The sequence below is a fragment of the Myzus persicae genome, unplaced genomic scaffold (genome assembly GCF_001856785.1).
Source record: "Myzus persicae strain clone G006 unplaced genomic scaffold, MPER_G0061.0, whole genome shotgun sequence".
In the NCBI taxonomy this organism is placed as follows: Eukaryota; Metazoa; Arthropoda; class Insecta; order Hemiptera; family Aphididae; genus Myzus; species Myzus persicae.
In genome coordinates, this window is record NW_019103906.1 from 135,376 (window position 1) to 158,670 (window position 23,295).

The window sequence follows — 23,295 nt, forward strand, 5'->3', positions numbered from 1 at the left end:
TATTATATACATAGGAATGCGCGATATCGTACGTAGCAATTCTTTTTCTTCGGTATCACTAACAAAAAGAATTTTGTTGCCACGCGTTTTATGTGCAGCGTATATATGCACCCGTATAATACTAAATAAAGTAATATTATATTATTACACTGCCGCCGTATAGTCGGCCAGGGCTCGAGGCGTACATAAAGCCGACTTTAGGGAGCTGGATGAACAAACGACGGTTGTTTTTCGTTTTTCATGCCCCATCATATAATTGTTCAGATTTTTCCCGCCAGAAGATGATAATTCTAAAGAAATACATCCCTAGTCGTACAACTGTGTGTCTGTGTGCATAGGTATTTTGTGCACCACATTTTACGTAGGTATATATATAATAGTGTAAGTATAATATCTACGCTACCCCTTTCGTGCATCATACATACCACTATCTACTCTATTATTATGATGTATTATAATTATTACTGCCACTGTACTCTATTATTGCTATTATTGCTCGAAGAATATGCGATACTGTTCGTATTGTTTATTGTTGTCTACCCCGCAACAGTCGTCACAGTTATTATTTATTAATATTGTCGTTCGAAAGCTACGCGTAAAATAATTTAATGTTATGAGTTTATATACGATTCAAAATAGCATTCCGAAAACGGTACAGATCGCTCTCTTTTCTACCANACTCAAAAACATATCTATGTTAAATTAAAATGCTCTTTAAATAACAACAAAAAAAAGTTTACAAGTGTACGATGAACGTTTTTACAATAAAATATCTAAACACCACGTATGTACCGGTGGTTATTGATTAATTAAGGTTTTGCTTTATATTTATTCTGTTTAGCGGTCGGGCGGATAAAACGTCAGTGAGGAGTTCGCAGATGAGCAATAGAACTCCGCCATCGTTTACAAGGACACCCAGTCGCCGCTATCAGAGAAGGATCGTCGAAGGGGCCAACGATAGTAAGTATAGTATTTACGATGATTTTATTACTGCCACTGTACTCTATTATTGCTATTATTGCTCGAAGAATATGCGATACTGTTCGTATTGTTTATTGTTGTCTACCCCGCAACAGTCGTCACAGTTATTATTTATTAATATTGTCGTTCGAAAGCTACGCGTAAAATAATTTAATGTTATGAGTTTATATACGATTCAAAATAGCATTCCGAAAACGGTACAGATCGCTCTCTTTTCTACCACTGCAGATGATGTTTATAATAATATTAAGTGCGTTTTAAGACGTATACGTTATAATATTAAATATATATACATAATACATATATAATTATTATATATCTATAATCTTTTGAAGTACAATATTATAAAATTTCAGGCAGTTATCGACATGAAGGTTTTTAATAATTTCAAAAGGCCTTTTTTTTTAATAGCCACTGCTGGTTTTAGACGATTTAGATAGATTTGTCGATATGTTAATAACAATAAGGGCTCGTTAGTGAATTGCACTAAAAATGCAACTATGCAGCTACTTAATTAACGAAAAAAAAGTGAACCGTCAATGGGTGGCAGATATATGAAACATCGAAATTACTTTCTACAAAAAATATGAGTGAGAGTTGAAAGGATGGTTTATTACAGGAGTTGAACATGGCATAATCAAAAACAACATATAAACATTTTTTTTATGAACAATTTTAAAGGCTCATGAAATATTTCTATTTCATAAGCGCCATTTGCGCTTTGGGCATTGCGTGCGTGGCGACGTCGCCACACCAACAGCAGAACTCACCTACCGCTGTAAATTTTCACATCAAAAACCTTCAATCATAAACTGAAAAAATCATAAATAAAGAATNAATAATTGAAAATAATAAAATCAGAATAAAATAATAGGCTCCAGAAAAGGATAGAATAGGTTAAAAGGTGGAAGGAGCACGCTCGGTGAACCACTCTGTATATTTTTATATTACTAAGACTATGTATAGTATAATATAGGCGTGCAGACCTATTTGACATTTTCTAACGAGCTAATTTTCAAAGCACCGCTACGATCTCGAATTCGTTAGAATTTTTTTTTCTTTTTAATTAACCTAAACAATACACAGCACTACTACAGCTCTAGACGTCGAGTCTGAAGTAGTATAATTAAAATAAAATATTAAAACTAGGTATATAACAATTATAATAATATATACCTACCTATAACAATATGCTCGTACAGCGTAGACATTTTTTTTCATACATCTTACCCGCTGCACCGCGTTACTATATAATATTACATACATATGTTGTGCGTTCACAATTACCCAACTACCGGTTAATTTCGTATTATATTCTTAAGAACCGTGAAAATACTTGAAGACTTCGTGCAAAAAAGAATACGTTATTATATAATGTGCGCGTAGTATTGCTCGTTTTAATGTACGTCGAAAGCACACCGTTGATGCATAATAATAATGATATGAACATTAGGAGGTATATTACGGACTTGGACGTTTTGTGGTCTTTTCAGAATTAAAAAAAAAAATTATAATTATAATAATAAACACACCCCTCGGTCTCTTCAACAAGCAGTAGTAGTCGACAAGATGTCTTTATATCAGGTACAAACTATTATAATTTAATAATATTACTATAATATCGTGTACCCGGATGCAACTGATATTTATAACATTCCGACCGAATTCGCAGTCGATTGTAAAAAGCTCTCTCTCGGATAAGCGAGCGTTTCTGGTACGTTTTATTTAACAACAATGTAATATTATTATTTACTCCTCGCGGGCACTCGAATTAATATAATAATTACGAAAACGTCATCATCGCATCAACGTCGCTATATTGTAGGTACCTCCGACCTACCCATTTATATGATTCGTTAAACGGTAATTCAACATCGTAGGTACCTATATTATTATAATAGGGCTCTTCGAGTACCTATTTAATATTGTAACATATCTGTATAATGGAGCTGGCAATATTAATAAGACCGATTGCCGTTAATATAAGTTTTATGTATTTTCTATTTTATATCGTGCAAATTATCCCGCACAAATTTGTATTAATAATTACCGAGAATCCGATCGATCGATATAATAATAATAAATTTCTGCAGCACTACTCTTTGTCAAGTACTTTTATAATAATGTATATTATATATGCACTCGATAAACCCAACGGGAAACGTGTGTGTGCAGAGCGAGAATCGATATTACGTTCTATATTTTGTACACCTATATAGGAATAATATTATTATAAAACAACACGTTATTATTATTTTTTTTTTGTGTGGGAGGGGGGGGGGGGGGGTAAGTACACAATAATATTACATTTTCGAAATATCGTTATGACAAAAAAATTGTGTAAACGTCCTCTTCGAATGGTTAAACGTAAGAGGAGATATGATGTGACGACTGACATAGCTTATTAATAATAATAAATTTAATAAAATACCTACTACTTACATTATAAAATACGGAACATCGTGATTCGCGGTGCGCAGAAATCGATGTCATTGAAATAAGTAACAATTTATTAACCAAAATTTCGAAATTTGACCCTGTGCAAGACTCCAAAATTAATATTTGCTGATAAACGTAATTAAATAATAATAATTAAAATACCATGGGTACCCAAATATATGCGCGGAAGTGGTCAAACGTCGTGTGTATAATAATAATATCTGCCGTTTTCGACTTCTCGTCGCGTTGAAGATAAAGTTCGAATAAAAATCTCTGTAAATCAGTATACACCTCAGACGCGGCCAATTATTTTGGGTCTGCGTGCGTGTCTGGCCGTCGGGACGATGTCTAATTTAAGAGCCCGCAGAGACGACACGCGAGCTGTATAAAAAATAGCTGCGATATATTATACGTTCGTCGTCGTTAGTCGTCGAGAGAAATAATAATACGCATCGCCCTGAAAGTACTGTACTTACATAACGTGCGTTTGTCTCGGAGAGTTTGCGTACACTCGTTTATAAATCTCGTCATCGCTGTAGTACAGAGTAATTCACCAAACACGCTCATCCACCCTTTCGTTTTTTTTTTTTTTTTATAACGGTGCAGTGATTCAAATTATGATTTTTTTTAAAGTCTATGTGTATTATGTGGTACCTACTTAAATCCATGTTTCCAGATACTTGGAGTTTTATACCGTTCAAGGAGACACAAGCTTATTTTATTTTTCAAATGAGAACTGTCATATTTTTTTTTTAAATTGTTAAACAGAATAAACGATTTTTTGAAAATGTTGATGTGTCTAAATTTAAATTTGAATGAGCATTTTTTTAAACTATTAAAATATAATAATAAGAAGTTACCAACTAAAAAAAATAATCACCAATAATAATAGTACATCAAATGTATAACAGACTATGTAATATTTAGTCAAGTATTCCTACTTATAAAATTCATTCACTCTGATAAATCTTAATAGTATGTTGATTTCGATAAAATGTAAATAATCATAAGCTCCATATTTTTAAACCTATTATCATGGTCTATTGTCTTTAATACATAAGGCACCTGTTTGTATTAATTTATATCAATAGTTTTGAAAAAATTATCTGTTTAACGATTCGTAGTAAAAAGGCGGTTTTAATTTGTTATCAAAAGAGTTTTATCACCACAGACATTCCTAAAACATGCAAGTACTTATCTATTTGAAAATAAGATCTTTAAAGTTTAAATCTACTTAGGAATTCCAAAAATATGAATTTGAATTTAAATTCATTATAAAAAGGAAAAAAATGAGCATGCCCAGTGAGTCACCCTGTAATATTTATGTAGTACCTTTACTTGAATAAGAGGGTTGGTGAGGTGAGTATTATGCCTCTTCGAGGAAATAAAAACAAAATAAAAAAACGACTGTTTGGCAACGAATTTCCTAGGAATTCACACTAGACGACTGTATAATATATTATTATATTAGTACAATGCATTCACAACAAAACGGGCCTTAATGCTTTCAAAAACAGCAGGCTTGCTTTTTAATTAAGTAATATCCACAATTTTCGACGTTTAATAACGAAAACATACACATTATGATACCACACAAAATTAAACATTTAAACATTGTAAAAGATAACATGTTAACAATTCTAAAGCTTATTTAGTCCTTAGATTATCCGCCACTGCTTGCCACTGGTGATAATAAATAAGAATAATATTGAATATAAATTACTATAAAACACAATATGACAAATATTTCAAATTATTGTAACAACAGTTATAATAATTAGAAATAATTTCTTCTGAAATAAATTGAATTCGAAATTTTACAAATATCAGATTGATTAAATTTTTTTCTTTACCATAAACTGTATACTCATAACCACATAATAATGTGATACCTTTATGGTAACAAATAACAATAGTTTACTTCTTCGATCACAGCTGTACACCGTGGTGAAGGTATATAAGGTATATTGATACCCTATCCATGTATATTATAAAATTATCTCTAGACACCCCGATCTGTACATAATTATCGTGACGTATTTCGTCTCAACGGGTCTTCTTATTTCCGCACAGATCAAACTTTCGGAGACGAGTACAAGACCAGAGACGAACTGATGCTGTCATCGTCGTCGTTGAAACCGCAAGACAAGCTGAAAAACTGTTCCAATCCTCAACTGCCCGTACACACGTAAGTGAATTTATAACCATTATTATAATGTTACAATATTATACTATCGAGCTGGATATATTTGCTAAAATATCTAATTCTGTCTGTTCCTTCCATGCAGAATGTACGTGCCGAACCGGAGTGATTCGCCGAGGAGCACCAGAAGTGCACCGTGGGGCGTTTGGTCGAGCGCCCCTACCCGGGGCCTGTACTCGAGCAGCTCGCCGAGGAGTGTCCGATCGGGTCCTCATCAGATCATGCGCCATGCACGCCGGTCGTCCAGCGTGGACAGCCAGAGCTCCAATGACTCTAGATCGTGTCGCAAGTACGTGTGGTAAACCATAAGTTAAAATGTGTGACGGTTGGCCCTTTTACATGTTAATCCAACCCAACCAAAACCCACCTATATATTATAACCTAAGAAATGGCGTTTTCCGCTTGATAACTCAACATATCTGTCTTAAAAAATAGAAAAGGTTGCATTTATACACAACTCGTTTGATTTATAATTCAGATTTTTCAGTTTTCTCAATCAGATCCCGCAGATGCAACATATTAAAGACAAAAAGCATTTAATATTTTTTAATGGATAATTAACTTTAAGATTACACAATAATTATTTTCCACGAATGCATTTTGTCCATGTAGTGTGTCATGCGTGGTATAGGGAGAGACAACGAATAATGCGTTGACACCCTCTTAAACACGATACGTACGTGCTTTCTGACATTTAGTTAGTACCTACACCACAACCTTTAAAGTTCCTAGTTCGAAACACGAATTTAGTTTTTTATTCTACTCACTATACACTATAGTATAGTACTATAGTAGTATATAACATCTCATCCTTCTCGACATTTGTACGGAAAATGTAGTGTGGTTTATCTGTCGATAATATTAGGTAATCGGATGTGGTGTAGGTGAAATGGTTGCAGCTGTCTCGCAAAAAAAGCCTCGACCACTGATACCTCACGATAGTGGATCACATCCAAAGAATATATTTTAAAAAATCTCGACAGTAATTATCAGATTCTGTGTAAGTGCAACGATATACTTGGAATTAATATTTTTTTTATCAAATCAAATGATGGATAATTATTTTCTTGTTTTTGATATTCGTTATCTCAGATAATAGTCATAAAAATAATACTATGTCATTTAAAGTACATGTGATACTGCTTTTTTTTATAACTTCTTACATTAGTTGCTTCGGGTTGATTAACGGTTATTTTAAAAAGTGTGTAATAGTTTGCATATAAGTCTATATTATTTATTATCGAGTCCAATATTTTGTATTCGACGACTTGTATCACGTTGATGCTGCAGTCACTGGTGCAGTCGTCAACGCTGGTTGCAGTTGTTGTTGCTAGCTGCTGCAGTACCTATTCATTGTACTCGTACATCACGAGACAAAATGCATTTGTGTGCATTTGTTTGCCGGCTCTCCAATGCGCTCGCCCGCTCGTATCTATACATTTGAAAAATACGTCGATGGCTACGATGACGACGACCCTTCTCATTGTTTCTGGTTCCGCTCTCGTATTTTTATCTCTGTGGCTCGCCTCACCTGAGGGGTATACCTGTGCCAGCCTTGTTCAGTATAATATCATTTTATATATTAAGATACACGTAGGACACCGAACCGTATACGAGTAGAATACTCGCCATTCTGACAGCGTATACATTAAATTTATTTGCCGATATAAACAACTTCTCACCCACCATCACAATTACCAGTTACCTCTACCCAGGTACGTGTGCACGCATTGTTTATGTATTTCGTGTACGCTCTTAAATACCGGCACATCGGTTTTCGTGGTGCACACAGTGTACGGAAGTGTTCGATAAGAGAAGTTTTCTACCGAGACCGTTCAACTGTGTTATAGTGTTGTTTCTCGTTTTCTCCAGAACGCGCCAAACGAAAAACCACCCTTGGCACGCATTGTTGTTTACGCGCATCGATCGTAATAGAGTGTAGTTCGTAACACATGCCTACACGATTTTTAATTCGACTTTTAACTTTTTAGTTTCTAGTCGTTCCCCAAATATTGGCATTGAAGTATTTTTAAATACAATCTACGACTTTAGAAATTCGATACTCTCTAAAATCACAATATACCTATCTAATAATCAACTCATTATGTTAGTATAGTTTGTTAGTTTTTAATTTTTGTTGGACTTATGAAAAAAAAAAACCATGATAAACGAGATTGTCGTAAGAATATAAATATATTTCAAAACAGATTTATTTTGACAAATGTATTAGATTCGAAGATTAATCATTTGAATATAATGGTGCATATGCCTTGCGTGTGTTCTAAAATATCAGCCATAGTTCAATGAGTTTGTATTATGACCAGTCATAAAAAAGTGACATTTAAAAAAATGATATAAATTAATGATGTATGTAGTATACACATTTCATGACAAATGTTCGATGAACACGCTAAATTATTTTCTAAGGCCTTCAAGTATAACAACTTTTTAACAACGCGTTTAACGTTAACCTGGGTAAAATTGTCATTATTTCTAGTCGTTTAATTTTGATTTATTTGTACTCAAAAATAAAATCAAACTTATAATTTATTTTTATGTTTGAAAAATAAAACAAAATAATAATTTCACCTTTTCGATTAAGCTCACCTAATGCATGGTTGAAATAAGCAGGTTATTGTACATAGACTCGGATTGTTATCGTCAGATACAAAATGGTTATATCAAAAATATCAATTTTTCTTATCATCAAAAATACTACGGCAAAAGCTAACAAATTCAAAATTCCTAAAATTCTAAAATTCCTAAAACATATACTTTATTATTATTGGCTCCACTTACCCTGCCATTTTTGTTTTTGTAATCATATATTTGATTGAGACGGGTATATATGCAATAACCTTGTATTTATTTCAACCACGGCTTAATGTATCAAATCATATAATAAATATATTATATATATATTATATATATATATATCATATTATTTGCAAAATGATTGAAACACAAGTTTGATAATCTCTTTCAAGAATAACACCGACGTTCATCAACGCAATATAATACAACAAGTTATATTATATTTGATAAATTAACGAAGAAGCGTATTTCGTAAATTGTCTTCGACCTATAATGGCATCCCGTTTGATAATACGTTACGTTATTTTAATTTTTAGGTATACCATTACTCTAATGATTTACTCAAACGTACAGCACCTTTTATAAGACGATTTCTAAGGATTTCGAATCTTAAGGAGATTACGTTCACGCTTAAGAATTTTCAAACAAAAAAATGCACAAACGTATTATTTTAATGGGAAACGCGCACATCGACTTTATGAAATCAGACCTCACGTAAATAAATTCATCGCGAGATTTAATAATTTAGTTATTGAATTCGCCATTTCATAATATATTATTTTATTATATTGTGTGAGTACCAATCATTGACTTTGTAATTTAATTGTTTTTATATATCGTATAGAATCAAAATCGTGTACCTCTACATTTATGTGCAGTCAGTATCCTACTTAATAATATTGTATATGTTAAGTAATTTATTTATGCGTAAACAGTTAAGATAATTGACCTTATTTCGATCATTTGTACACAGACGACAAAAATTATTATAGTTGGTGATCGAATTTAATGGATTTAAAATTGTCGTCAAGTCAATTAATTTACACATCAATTTTATTTTTTCATCAATTTTCCGGCCCAGAACCAGTATAATATTATTTTGAAAAAGTCTTCTATGTAGGTAATGGAAATAATTGTAATATAAATGCAAAACACTGCAGGCAACATATTATTAAAATATTACAAAAAAAGATTTTTTAAACAACTGTCGGTTGAATATTTTACACAATGTTAAGTATGAGACCATGCAAAATGCGATGACTTCCGTATAAAAAGCTCGTCTAGAAGTTTGAACTGTTGGACATTAGGAATAGTTGTAACTTTTGAGTTTAAAGAGGGTGACAAGAGAAGTTTTTGGCACGGATATATGTTTTTAATACTGATGAATAATTATTAATAACTAATTATTATAATAACTACAACGACGCCTTGTCTGTTGTCCACCTACTTTTAATGAAAACTTTTGGATTTCATGACGGTTTTCCATAACGAAATGTCGACATTGGGAGGTCGTCAAGATAATGGTTATAATTTATAACAATAATAACTGTACGTTCGATGTGTGTGGCACAGGCATAGACACCGTAACAATAGACGGTCGTCGGATAACGAGAGCGAACAGTCGGGCCGGTCGGGCAAGTCACACCGGAAGCACAGGCACCGGAGCCGGAAGTCGTCGACGGGCGACGACCACGAGCACAGACGACACAGGTATCAGCTGGTAGAGTCGGAAGGACAGTGGCGGGAAGTACAACGGAGGCAGGCCGAGGGCAGGTCTGCCATACAAAAGGCATCGGTGGTTCGGCCCCGGTCGGGCTATGCAAACAGCGGGCTGGAGTCTGAGAGTGAGATTTCTCACCATTCGTCGTCGTACCGGAGACGGAAACACCGGAAACACAGGTAATGATACTAAAAACGACAATAATGATGATAATTTTGTTCCGTTTTCGTTATGCCGTAGAAGAGTTGATACAATTATTGAGCAGGGTGTTATTGTTTTGCACATAATTTTTTCCATATTTTTTAACTTTTAATTAATATTTAATTTGGTTTTGAGGCAGGTTAAGATGATACCTGATGACTGATGAGAATTTTTGGTTTTGAAAACAATGTAATATTTTTAAGTGATGTCCCCCATACTGATTGTCGGTAAAAAAAAAATACATACCGATGAAAAATATTAAGATTTAATTTCGACAAGCATTTATTAAGATGTATTACAATAGTTTATGTAATAATTGTATTCTGTGTAAAAATGATGATCAATAGCGGTCCGTCACATTATTTGTAGTCGGATTCGTCGAAAATCTCTATTGACAACAATAACGATCTAAATACATTTTTACCTACATAGTGGAAAGGGCGGATCGGAATCGGTGTTCATTAGATAGCTGCAAAAGTAATCGCTATACATCTAGATTTCCCGGAAAATCGATGATAAATAATATTATTAAAACTTGAAAATGATAAATATTTGAAAAAAAATACTCAAAACCTTGGTTGCTTAACATTTTGCGGTTTTTGAGCACATACATCAAACAGTTTTTTTTATTTCTTTGTATTCACTGCCAAGACTGTTATATCATGAAAACGAGGAAGTGTTTGCCCCGTGTCCCTATATATAGGTACCGGTGATGGCCGATGGTGGGATCCCAAATATATTGTAGGTATAATAATATACCCTCCTTGAACTTCCGGTTTCCGGGTCGGCGATTTCACCTCTCTTCAACGTTCGATTGCTTGCCACAACGTCGGAAGTCGCGTGCACTAGTGTATGATGATTATATAGCTGCGCGGTCGACCGCATGTCGGAAAGGGATGTTGTACAAAACTGGAAATTTCACGTAAAACGTGTACGGCGTTTGATCCGGCTGCGGCGTTCGAATTAAAATTTCATCAAACAAATTTCAAGACAAATTATTCGTTGTAAATATAATATAAATAGAGTTATCAGATTAACAGACTGCTGTGATTATACAAATAAGCCATGTCAAGAACTAATAGTAACGAGCTCGAGTTATTTGACACGTTTCATAATTCTAAAGTCAATCAGACTTATTATATACTATCAATCAAAGTTGTACTCAAAACAAATATTTCGGGAAGTGGAAGGGGGTTAGATTTTAAATATTATTCGAATACACTCGTTGACCGATTGACGATTTTGCGCAGGTCGAGGTCCAGGTCGCCGTCGGAGAGCAGCAGCAAGACGCGTCTACCGGAGGAGCTCAAAAAACATTTGGAGTTCGAACTCGTCGAAACGGACGGCATGACCGAGGAACAACTGCGAGAGATACCTTACACGGCGGTGAAGACATCCCTGAAGACTAATAACTCGTCGCCTCCCCTGTCGTCGAAACGGAAAACCTATTCGTCTCGGAGAGCCAAAAGGTCGGTATATAAAACTGTACATGTATATGACATTGCCTAATGTATTATGCACCCTTAGGGTGATGAAAAATCCACCGTAGACTTTGTTTTTCGTTTTCCTCCGCTATACGCCTATCCGTATATTATGCACACTATTAGCACACTCGTCTGGTCCTCGAGTGGGCACGGCGATCGTTCACCCACGATAATATTATGCGGTAACCGCTGTACACGACGACATTCAGTGGCAGCGCACACTCATTTCGTTGTCAGAGGGTGTCGAGCACGTTTTTTAAAGTCCCTATATTATAATATACCCACCACACAAATAGTATAGATAGTAATAGAAAACGGGGTAAAAATTTTTGTTTTCACTATATTATGATCGCATCCATACAGGTCTAGGTCGTCACCAGCTAGTGGTGTACGGGTGTGCCGATATTTAAATACCTGTCTCGGCTTTGAATGATTTGCATTTATAATATAGTGTACAATGTAGTTTTTTTTACACGATTTTACTACCACCGTTGATCCGATTTTTTATTTTTTATTTTTATTAATTCCTGTTCAAATTAATAAACTATAATTACCACTATGTTCACGAATTACCTGTCGCATATCGATGAAAACATCGTTTTCAAATGCCAATAATGTAATATGTGTAAATTAATTGGATTTAATTAAAATCCATTGTGTACATCTTATAATATTATATCTTGTGAAATTGTATTATGATAGTCTATGCCACTTGGTAAAATACCCTGACAAATTTGTATGATGTATTAATTTTATTTTTTACCTGACCTGACAGTATTTGAAATACTTTGTGACAATTCCCCTAAGAATGTCACTGAAAAAATTACTATGAAATATTAAATTTACTATTCAGTGTATTTTAATATTGAAACGTTAGAAAAAAAAACACAAAATTAACTATAATAAAAATTGTACAGACATTTCGAATTAAATATAGATATTTATTGATTAATATTTTTGTTTGACGTAATATTTATAAAACCATGTCATGCTGCACCAAATTTCTGACTTTTTAACACAAATGGAACAGATGAAAATATAAGAAAATAGATGTTTTATTATAAATAAATCTTTAAATTTGTTTATTATCACTTATTATGAGTGTAATATTATGAACTATATTCAAGTCAAAATATTTCTAAAAATATTATTTTTTAGCGTATTAGAATACACTGAATGTCTGAATAAGTTATTAATATAATACATTTTCATTTAATTTTTGTCGGTTTTTCTTGGTGACTATTTTTATCAGGAAGTAGTTTCCTCCACGCCATTTGTTTACCAATTGCTCTAATCAAATAATAAATACAATAATTGTATTATACTATTCGATCAAAACCTCTCACATTATTTCTTAACAGCTTATCAGCACCTACTTTATTACTGACTTATATCAAATAGTATTTATAGTATTAAATTGTTGTCACATTATTATTATTTGTTTGTTTTATTTGTCGTTTGTTGCATGTCGCCTGCCGATTTGTCGTATACGTATGATATATAGTTGTTCGTTAAAAGACTCGACAGTGCCGGAAGCCGGCGACAGTCCTCCGCCGCCGTATAGCGAAGGCCCGGCAGATAAATGCTCCACTGCCGCCGCCGTCTCCATGCCCAGTTCGAAAAGCGCAAATCAGTTACCAAGGTACGAAGAGCTAAAGCCTCTTACAAACGGATTTTTCATTTAGCGCACCCCGCCACTCGCAGATAACAATTTATATATACCAAATACCTATATGTATATTGAAATATTATCATACGCGACGACGAATTTGTAAATTTAAACATCCATCAGAATATGATTATATTATTTATAAAGTTTTATCATAATTTTTAAGTGCCAATATAATAGTAACAATAATAAATTATAGTGATAGGTATGATAATGATACGGAGGCAGTATTATTGTATTGTATGTCGTTTGGTATACGGTAGCAGTTGTATAAAATACAGAATAAAATATAAGGGTCCATGATATTATGATTATATTTTAGTTAATTACAACACGTCCACAATGATTTTAATTAACGGAGCTTCGGTGAACATGAAAGCACGTCGTTTATTTTTTTTGTACCAAATGATATTAAAATATCGTAAAGTTAATTGAATTTTGTATATTATTATATATTAGGTATTATTATGTTTATATTATGTATAAAAAAATCAATTTCTAGATGTCGAGCAAAACGAGGAATGTATTTTAAATGCAATTAAAAAATGAATAATATTATAATTTATTCCCGGGGGCTGGTATAGGACTCTTGAAAATTATTGCGACACGACATAGTTATTTTGCTTCAAATGCGATTATTATAATGTTTTATAATGTGAAAATAAAAATGTTCGATGTTCTTGGAAAAACGGTATCTTTAGCGGAATGAAAGAAAAAGAAACGCCATTACGTCTGGTCACTGCGGGTCGTAAAGTATTGCGCTGACCCGATATGGAATCGTTCAATTTATTTTATGACATAAAACTACAGACTATCGACGTCCGTTGACCGGTCCCGACTATATACCGTCGAATACTTCGATTAAAGTCGGGTTTTGGGTTTGTTTTTATATTCGATGAGATTGCTTCTTAGGTTTCGGTTCGAAAACATCGACTTTCCAGTGCGTATAATGTTACCAACGAAACAGACAAACCATCCAGCGATTTCGACTGCAATAATCGACGCCATAACGACTTGTATTCAACGTCCTTAACGGGTAGAATCGAAAATATTATTCCAAAGTCGAAATTCTTTTCGGCCGATAACGTCACGTTTTCAGTGGCAGGCCTTGGTTTTGTGTATTCCAGTTTTCATGAAAAGTTAAAAAGTAATTTGTAAGTGATTGTATGGACATAAATTGAAAAATTCCAAGTTCACTTATATAGTTATATCCATAAAAACTTATAACAATGCTAACTCCTTCAACGGCTGTTTTATTATTTCCCTGTAATGTTGTCGACACTCGACCGTGCCAAAATTTTGTGCTCGATTTGTAAGCACTTGTAAGTCACCCCTTTTTTAATTACCCCTTCAAATGAGGTTAACCATGATTATTTGTGGGGTAGAAATCCAATACGTAGGTACTATTGCCAAAATACTGATTTTTCGGCGATAGCGATTTCCTGTATACCCTCTTATAAAACCAATATAATAATTAACTGAAAGTATTTTACAATGAGATATAATGATCAAATACAAAAAAAAATATTTTTTTAATCTAGGTTCAAACCTATTTATTGTGGTTTTCGTTCAAACGTCCATTTTCATTCATTTTATGACAATTGTTGGTTTTGGATTAACTGTTTTATTTCTCCTCTACCCTAGGTACAACATGGACCATATTTGTACGTTTTGAAATAATCGTTTTGATAACCTACTCAATGATTGGTGCCTGTTCAGTATTAATAATATGTTTTGGCTTAACACTGAAAAAAACCTAACTTAATAAACCTACGTTTCGATTGTTCAAATAGGTACCATTTCTATGCATATAGAAAACATTAATTTTGCATTCACCAGTCATTAAAAAGCTCATTTGACTTTTAACTAATACTTCTAATCTTTTCTGTTTAAACAAATCCATTGATTTTGATTTTTTTTTTATAAGAATTGGTGTTTAACTCGATTTTAAATTCTTAGCAATAAGGTGTTTTGTATATCCACCCCTCGATAATTTAGAGCTTTATGAATTCCATTAACAAAGCCATAGGTCAGCATAATTTAAGAATTGTATTATATTTATAAAAACGGCTGAACGAACAAATAATCCATTTATGCTCATAAATATACGTCTTACAAAGTTACAAAAGACTTTATATTTAGGTATTGATACAACTCCAATTAAAGATGTCGTATTCGGGCAGTTAACTGCATGTCACTTTGTTCTCGACTCGTCTTCTATATTATCGTTCTGTTCCGGGTACGAACCCGAATTCAATTCTTACAGCTATCGTATATACCTCTAATTATTGTACTTACAAAATAATATAAGACGCAAATATAATTTTTCATTTTAATTGTATTCTTTCGGTGGCGGCACGGAAGAGGTTGTGCGCCGCCCAAGAGTATAATAATATTGTTATGGTATTATAATATAGCTAAAGCACACAATACTTATAGCAATACGATTTTGTGAAATAAAGAATTATTTTCGTTTGTTAAATTAACTCCGCGCAGCGTTCTTTTTAATAAACCGATGATAGGTAGGTACACAAACCGATAACAACAAACAGAGAGAGCCTTATTATAATCTTGCTTTAAGTTTTCGCATCATATTATTATTATTTTGTTGTGTAGTACAAGAACAGAATAATATTTCCTGTTGTGCTGCAGTGTCCGTCGTGACTTTCGTTGCAATGGTTACAGCGAGTGAACGATGTTTTATTCGACGAATTGGGTTTTTTCAGTCTGGATGGGTGGGCGCTTTACGCCATTCTACTCGAAATAATCATAGAGGACTGTGTTTTATCACATAGTTAATATCCGACCACGTTCATTCAATATTATTGTAATTACAGCAGGCTCATTTAAAACGATACATCCGCTTTCAAATGCTTTTATATTTTTAGTTTTAAGATTTATGGTAATATATAGGTAGTATGATACATTAAATTAAATGATAATATTTCAAATTTATATGATGGTACTACTTATAAAAAATCTAGATCCAACTAAAAATTCGAGTTATCGAGGTGAGCCCTACAGCCCAAGTCGTTACTTGTCTATTCAATGTTTCATAAAAAGAGACATGGAATTAGAATAAGCTACCAGCTAAAAATTCATCAAAATAAAATTATAGGCACCATGTATACTGTATAGTTTACTATGATGTATAGGTTGTATTATCCGTAGTTTGACCTAAATATGGTTTATCTGTTTTTAGGAATTTGTAATTCACAAAAACAATTTGTATATAATCGAAATCGATTTAGACAAAATATGCGATCCTTTTTTGACAACATAATAATATATCCCTCTAATATTATTCTAAATTATTCTATATTATTAGTATAAATACCGAAAAATTTATATTTTCTACTTAAGTAGATTTGTACTCAATTGTACTTATCATTTAAGTCATTTGTTTTTTTATGAAGAAGAATAATGTCACATTTCAAATAATTCGGAAATTTAATTACACAGATAATTTAAAATTTAAAATTAGTATAAGCCATAAATTTATAACTTTCATTATTCTGATTTAATGAAACTACATTTAAATATATATATTTTTTTTAAATATATTTATTTGCCACAGTAATAGGTATGTTAAGCGATATGGTGGTTTTTGGGCATATACCTGCTATGCGTATAAGTTTGTCTGACAACATTTTGGGACCACTGATAAAATACTGACCATGGCCATTGTGGGAAAAAATTAAACTTTATTATGATTAACCTGCGTTTAGATCTTGGAAACATAACATATTATATAGTACATATTTAAAATATACAGATTTGAATAAAAAACATATTCATTCAACCCATTACCTTTTTGTGCTATGGGCAAGAAATCCTATCCTATAAATATAAGCAGTCAAATATTTAATTATTTTTTTTGTTATTTATTATCTTAATTGTAAATTATAAAATATGTTTGAAATGTCTTGACAAATTCAATGAATGTATATTATATAATTTAAGATATAAACTTTATATGATTTAACATATTTTAACTAGATTTTTTAGTGGCTCATCTGTACCCCAAAATAATATATTACCTGTGAATAATCATTACTGGTCGGGGTCTATCGAGAGTAAAACTGATAAACGAACAAAACGTATTTCTTTGGATTGCAAAAAAAACGATAAAATTCTCAAGTCTTACAAAGTCAACGGTAGGTCGGTAGCAAATAGCAATCGATTAAGGTTACAACTAAGTACTTAAGTATGCAAATCTTTTTTTTTAATTTTAATTACTGCAATAGATTATTCTTGTAGAAAATAAACTTTTAACGTTTTTTTCTTTTCGTACAGTATATGAACGGCAGGAAAATAAACTTTTTGGTACAGCAGCACTCTCTGCATTAAAAGTTGAGAAACATTTTTTTTCTGCTAAAAATAATATAACTTGTCACTTTATATAACCGTCAGGTTTTATTTTTTTGTTGGACTTAAAATTAATCATTGGGGTTCCTGTGGCAGTATCGATATTGTATAATATATGCGGTGGTATAAAATCCCTCTTTTGTATAATATAATTAATACGTATTCTGTGTGCATTATTAAGTACCCTCTCGTAAAGACGAGACACGTTTTATTTTTTATGCTCAAATACTTTCTCACCCTAAAAAATACTTAAGCGAAACTTTTAATATCGTATTGATTTTTTTCTCACAGCTCGACAGAAACTTATGAAGTCAGTTAATCGTCAATCATAACGATAACTTTTTACTCAGCGTATGTCATTATTGTATGTTTGTAATAATTATAGTGTCAGTTAATTAATGCTAAATGCATTTTTAGATGTCTCGTTATGTCTTCCTGAGTTCAAAATTCAACGCGTATAACAGAAAATTGTATTTCAAGTGCATATTTATACGTAGAACAAAGTATCAACAAACAGTTTAATTTGTCAAAACAAACATTGGTTTCCTGTAGTCTGTTCGCAAAAATTATCAATAATCATTAAATTTATGAAATTGATAAAAAAATACATTGATCAGTGCGTGGTACATCGCATTCATTTCGATTAGACGTTTTTCACTTATTCCTTTTTAGGTCTTAAGTCAGTGGTCCCAACATTTTTTAGTTAAAATATCGATTTAAAAAAATTAAATAATTTTAACTTTTTGGCGATTTTTAAAAAACTTTTGAGAAATGTCATAGGTCATGGATTGTTAGCTTCAACATTTTTTTTCGATTAATCGGAACGACTTTCAGCCAGTGTACAACGAAAAGTTAAGCTTAAGTTGTTTATTGCAAGATTGCCTTCAGCTCAAAAAATAAAAATACCACAATTTGTTTCCTTAACCACTTTGGTTGATTGTGGAATTAATGGTTAAGGCGAGAGGGACTGGAAATAAGAACGCAAAACGATCCGCTTAAGTTTATTCTGTGGAAAAGTCTGCAGTTATTTACACAATACACATAAACACAAAAAAAAACCGTACACCAATGAATATAATAATATTATAGATCTATCATGTATATAAATAATTTAATATTATTTATGGCATAGTATTCGTGTGTTTTCGACTGCCACGTGTTCTCCGGCATCATAATATGGTTCTCTTCGAATCAGTCTGAAATAAAATGGTTGTGAAAATGTTTCGTGAAGACATAAGACCACTAATGGTGGATCCATCTCCCAAACGTACAACGCTAAAAACTTGATAAAGAAACGATTTCGTATCGTGGGCTTTAATTTTGGAGTAAAATTATCAGTACGTTGATTTTTACGATATTTTAACGATTTTTATCAAGCTATTTTCGAACATTTATAATAATATTGAAATAAAATACAAATCATAGCCCACTCGGAAATTTAAATACATCATAAAAACCTATATATACACATAGATACTATTATATTAGTTCTTACTAACAATTATTATAAGTCTGATAATATTGATCACTCGTGCAATATTATAAATATAACGACACAAAATTAATGTTTCGGCAAATATCAAATTTACTATGTTGTACGTTTATGAGACGGAGACGACTCGACGACTTCGTGCCGGCGTGGGATCCTCTTGATGACCAGCAAAACATTTGTCAGTCACTTATTTCTCGTTGTTTTTGATCGCAGGACTCAACAACCCAACCAAAGCGGACCAACGGTGACGAGGACGTCAGCTGACCCGAATTACAGGGCCACGTGCTCCGCGCTATACGCCAACCCGTCGGCGTTGCATATGGGCTCGGCGAACAGCTATCATCATTCTAGTCACGACCAACGGAACCTCATGAACCATTCCCGGTGGTGAGCACAACATAATAACAATAATAATAATATTAATAATAATAACAATAATATCGTACTTTGAATATGGAGTTGTTGTTAAGGAGTTTTGATAATTGTATGTATAGAGAACTCTTCAAACAAGATGTTTTCGGATACAATATTGTGTTATTCATCAATTCCATAATTTTTTTTTTAAATTTTTAAATGTAGGATATAAAGTTGGCAATTTATAGTGTGATTATCGATTCATTTTAGAAAAAATAAAAACGTTATTTTTTGTTTAGACATTGTCTGTAGTAGAAAAGTATAGACTAGTTTAAAAAGTATATTATAGTAAATGCATAAACTGTAAATTATTAGATTTAAATTAAATTCGATTACAGCTGTTTTTCACGTACTTTTTTTCTGAATACAAATTTGATGATTTTTTTTCAAAAACACTAACTTGTTGTTCTATACTTACACCTACTTGATTTATTTACAATAAACTATGAAAAACATAATTTTTTTAAAATCCATTAGTTCTAAATGATAATTTTATGACAAATGAAACTTTTTATTAGGTACTTAAAAAAAATAATAAACATTATAGTATCATCCATTAAATAGGTAATACGATGCTTAAATAGTAATTACTAACTAGTAAGTAACTATTTCAAAAAATGTATAGTAACCCGGGAAATAAATAGGTAGCTTTGATATAGTGGTATTCGCCCTTGTTTGGTAAGTACACCCTGACAATGAGTAATACTTTTATATTTTTGAAAAAAAAGATGTTTTTTATTTTTCATATTAAAGACTTCAATACAATCCGCTCATGGTATAATATAACTCACAAACCTCTTTCAGCATTTACATTCTGAGCCATGTGTATGTTTTTAAATGGGTCCCGCAACCAAATCAGGATTCGGGACTTTAGGACGTTATTATTTTTAAAAACCGTCTGTAAACAGACATTGAGAAACGTTTCGTAGAGTAGATGACGTTTAAAACTAAAATAAATATTTTTAAAAACACCGTATAATGATGTCTCATTGTAGGTTACACGATCTCGAGCAGAAAGACAACGCTCACAATAGGAGAACTGAAAATCTGATGCGAGATTTCCCTTACAATTCAGCCAGGTCGTCGGCAAACGGGTAAGTTAATAATTGTTCTTTTTTTTTTTATTAATAAATATTATGAGGCACTCTCGGTAGTTCATTTTGGTTCCTGAATTTGTATTGTTTTGCGAACAACGACTGTTACGGATAATAAGCAATATTGAATAAATCTGCAACTAAAAATGCCAACAAACAGATTATTAAGATGTCTATTGAAATAAATCGATGTTAACTAAGCTTGGCTTGTTTACAATGATCGTTTATCATTGTGATAAGTGTTTTTTTTATAATTCAAACCATATTGGACTTTTCAACTTACACACTGAAATGAACGATAATTAAACGAAACAAACACGTCGTAACGTAATTTCAGCGTTTCCACACTTTTTCCCTACTCTGTCTGATCGTGTTTTTTCATTTTTCGCAGGAACAGCTCTGAACGACCCTCCACGAACGCAGCCAAGTCGACGCCTCCGCCGTGGTCTAGTCAAGAAATTCGCGGCACAATGGGCGGCGGTGGCGTTCCTTGGCAGTGCGTCCCAGACCGCGTATACCCGGTTAGCGGTTACGGCCCGCCCAAAAATATCAACCAGGCGGCGTACCAGAACCGGAGCAACAACAATCCGGAAACGTGCACGTCGTCGGCTGCGGTCGACACGAACCGGAACAGCGCGATGATCGCCATGACAACGACGACCGACGACGCCAAGTCCACAGCCTCCTCCGGGTCGGGTGCGGTAGGGCAGTCGATCAAGTCCAGCAAGTCTTTCGAGAGCGGCGTGCTAGGGCAGCACGCCAACACACCCAACGGCGTCATACCGTGGCCGGGTGACAGAGGAAAACCCAGACCATCGCATCAGTGGGACCACCATAACGGTACATCGTCGTCGTCGTCGCCGCATCACCACCTCCACCATCAACAGCAGCAACACCACCAACAACAGCAACACCACCAACAGCAGCAGAATCACCCACAACAACAGCACAACGGCTTGTCCCCCTACGGTGGTGGCGACGGCGTTGGAAGTGGTGAAATCCTGTACATGGGAAACAGGTCCTCGGGAGTGCGTACTTCGTCCAGGAGTGGCCCGACGTACTTTTCGCCACAACACAACCATGTGAGTGTTATCTGCAATCGATTCTAGATTATTTAGATTTAATTTTTCATTTAGACTTAACTCCATTCGACTTAACACTCGTATTTATGACGTCCGGAATTTCTCAATTTACAGATTGGTTTTAATTGCACTTAGTTTTTGTGACGAAATAGTAGATTTTTTCTAATTCTGCTTTACAATTATGTTTATATACTTAGAGAACTCGTTTTCATGCGTTTCGACAAAATAGTAACGATGTCTGAATTTAAGACAACTGTTCTGAAATGAATATATTAGGATCATATAAACTTTTTTTTCACAAGAGTTCCTCATCTTTTTTTACACTAATTATGAGATATAGTTGTTATGATATTTTCGTTTTATAAAATATGAAACCATTTGATTTTAGGTGGACAGATTGTCGAACGCCGAGCTGAGGTCGTCGGCCAGCCTGGAGGAGATCCTTTCGCCGATATTGCAGAGCAAACTGACCACGTGTAAGTATAACAGTACTATATTCGTATATATTCATGTCCTGTGCAACTCGAAAACGCATTAGCGAGACAATATATTATTATACCCATAACAATGATAATATATATTAAGTAGTAATGATAATAAAACTATTTTTGTTTTGTTTCCGGACAGAATCTTGAGGGGACGCAAACCGCCATGCCGATGTATCGGTACGATTTAAATCATCATCGTAATAATATGAATCGCCATCGATCGATCGGCGTAAGTGAAGAAATCGATTACGAACACGACTTGGACTTTAACGAGCGAAAAACGTAGTGTCGGCTACTCTTTACGTGTATATATTTTATCATTTATCATAATTTTTTCATTTAGATGACGCGCGCACGCACGCATAAGCCATATTATATTACATTTATATTATACGAACGTGTACAGTGTAAAAAGAAAACGATTTATCTCATCACTACGTATATACCTGCCGTACGCATATATATTTTATGTACAATCTACACATATTATAGGGAAACCTTTTCGAGAATATAATACGTCTGTAAACACGAGCGCGAGTTTTCTTCTTCGTCGTTTTTATTATTATTATTATTTATTCTTTTCACTTTTGAGAGAAACCGTCAAAGGGCGTCGATAAGTCTGAGTTTTTATTAAATATTTTTTTTTTTTTTTATGATCCCTATTTTCTTATCCTTCTCTTTTTCTTTTCTTGATACTCTCATCGTTTTCTCTCGTTTCCCACTCGTATTATATATATATTATATTATTATTACTATTATTATTATTATAATCATTTATCGTGTCCACGTCGCGCTCGTCGGATTAATAAAATATAGTAACATACCAAAGCTCAATATTATGATCAACACATGTGTTCCGCGCATATTATAATATATACATTTATTATTATTAATTATTATTATTATTACTACCTATTATTAGTTGTGTACGACGCGTGTCTTGTAAGTACGTTTAATATAATTTAACGACAGTGTGTACATTATTTTTTATTTTATCACATATTATTATTACTACCTATCATATTGTATATTATTGTATTGACAAACTGTGTGTTTTCACGCCGT

At 33.2% G+C, this 23,295-nt stretch overlaps 1 protein-coding gene across 2 annotated transcripts in view; it reads left to right on the plus strand.

Moving 5' to 3' along the window:
• Positions 1-22,477, plus strand: part of LOC111036151 (band 4.1-like protein 4) — a 149,726-nt gene extending 127,249 nt beyond the window's left edge. The window contains exons 12-22 of one of the 2 annotated variants that reach the window (XM_022318069.1): positions 842-960; positions 5,494-5,608; positions 5,709-5,912; positions 9,791-10,117; positions 11,390-11,608; positions 13,128-13,265; positions 19,366-19,539; positions 20,562-20,660; positions 21,052-21,742; positions 22,131-22,218; positions 22,370-22,477. In XM_022318069.1, the coding sequence (XP_022173761.1) occupies positions 842-960; positions 5,494-5,608; positions 5,709-5,912; positions 9,791-10,117; positions 11,390-11,608; positions 13,128-13,265; positions 19,366-19,539; positions 20,562-20,660; positions 21,052-21,742; positions 22,131-22,218; positions 22,370-22,371 (2,176 nt within the window). In that variant the 3' untranslated portion in view covers positions 22,372-22,477. The remainder of the gene's footprint in view (positions 1-841; positions 961-5,493; positions 5,609-5,708; positions 5,913-9,790; positions 10,118-11,389; positions 11,609-13,127; positions 13,266-19,365; positions 19,540-20,561; positions 20,661-21,051; positions 21,743-22,130; positions 22,219-22,369) is intronic. The other variant, XM_022318070.1, reaches the window with a different exon arrangement.
• The last annotated feature ends 818 nt before the right edge of the window (positions 22,478-23,295 follow it).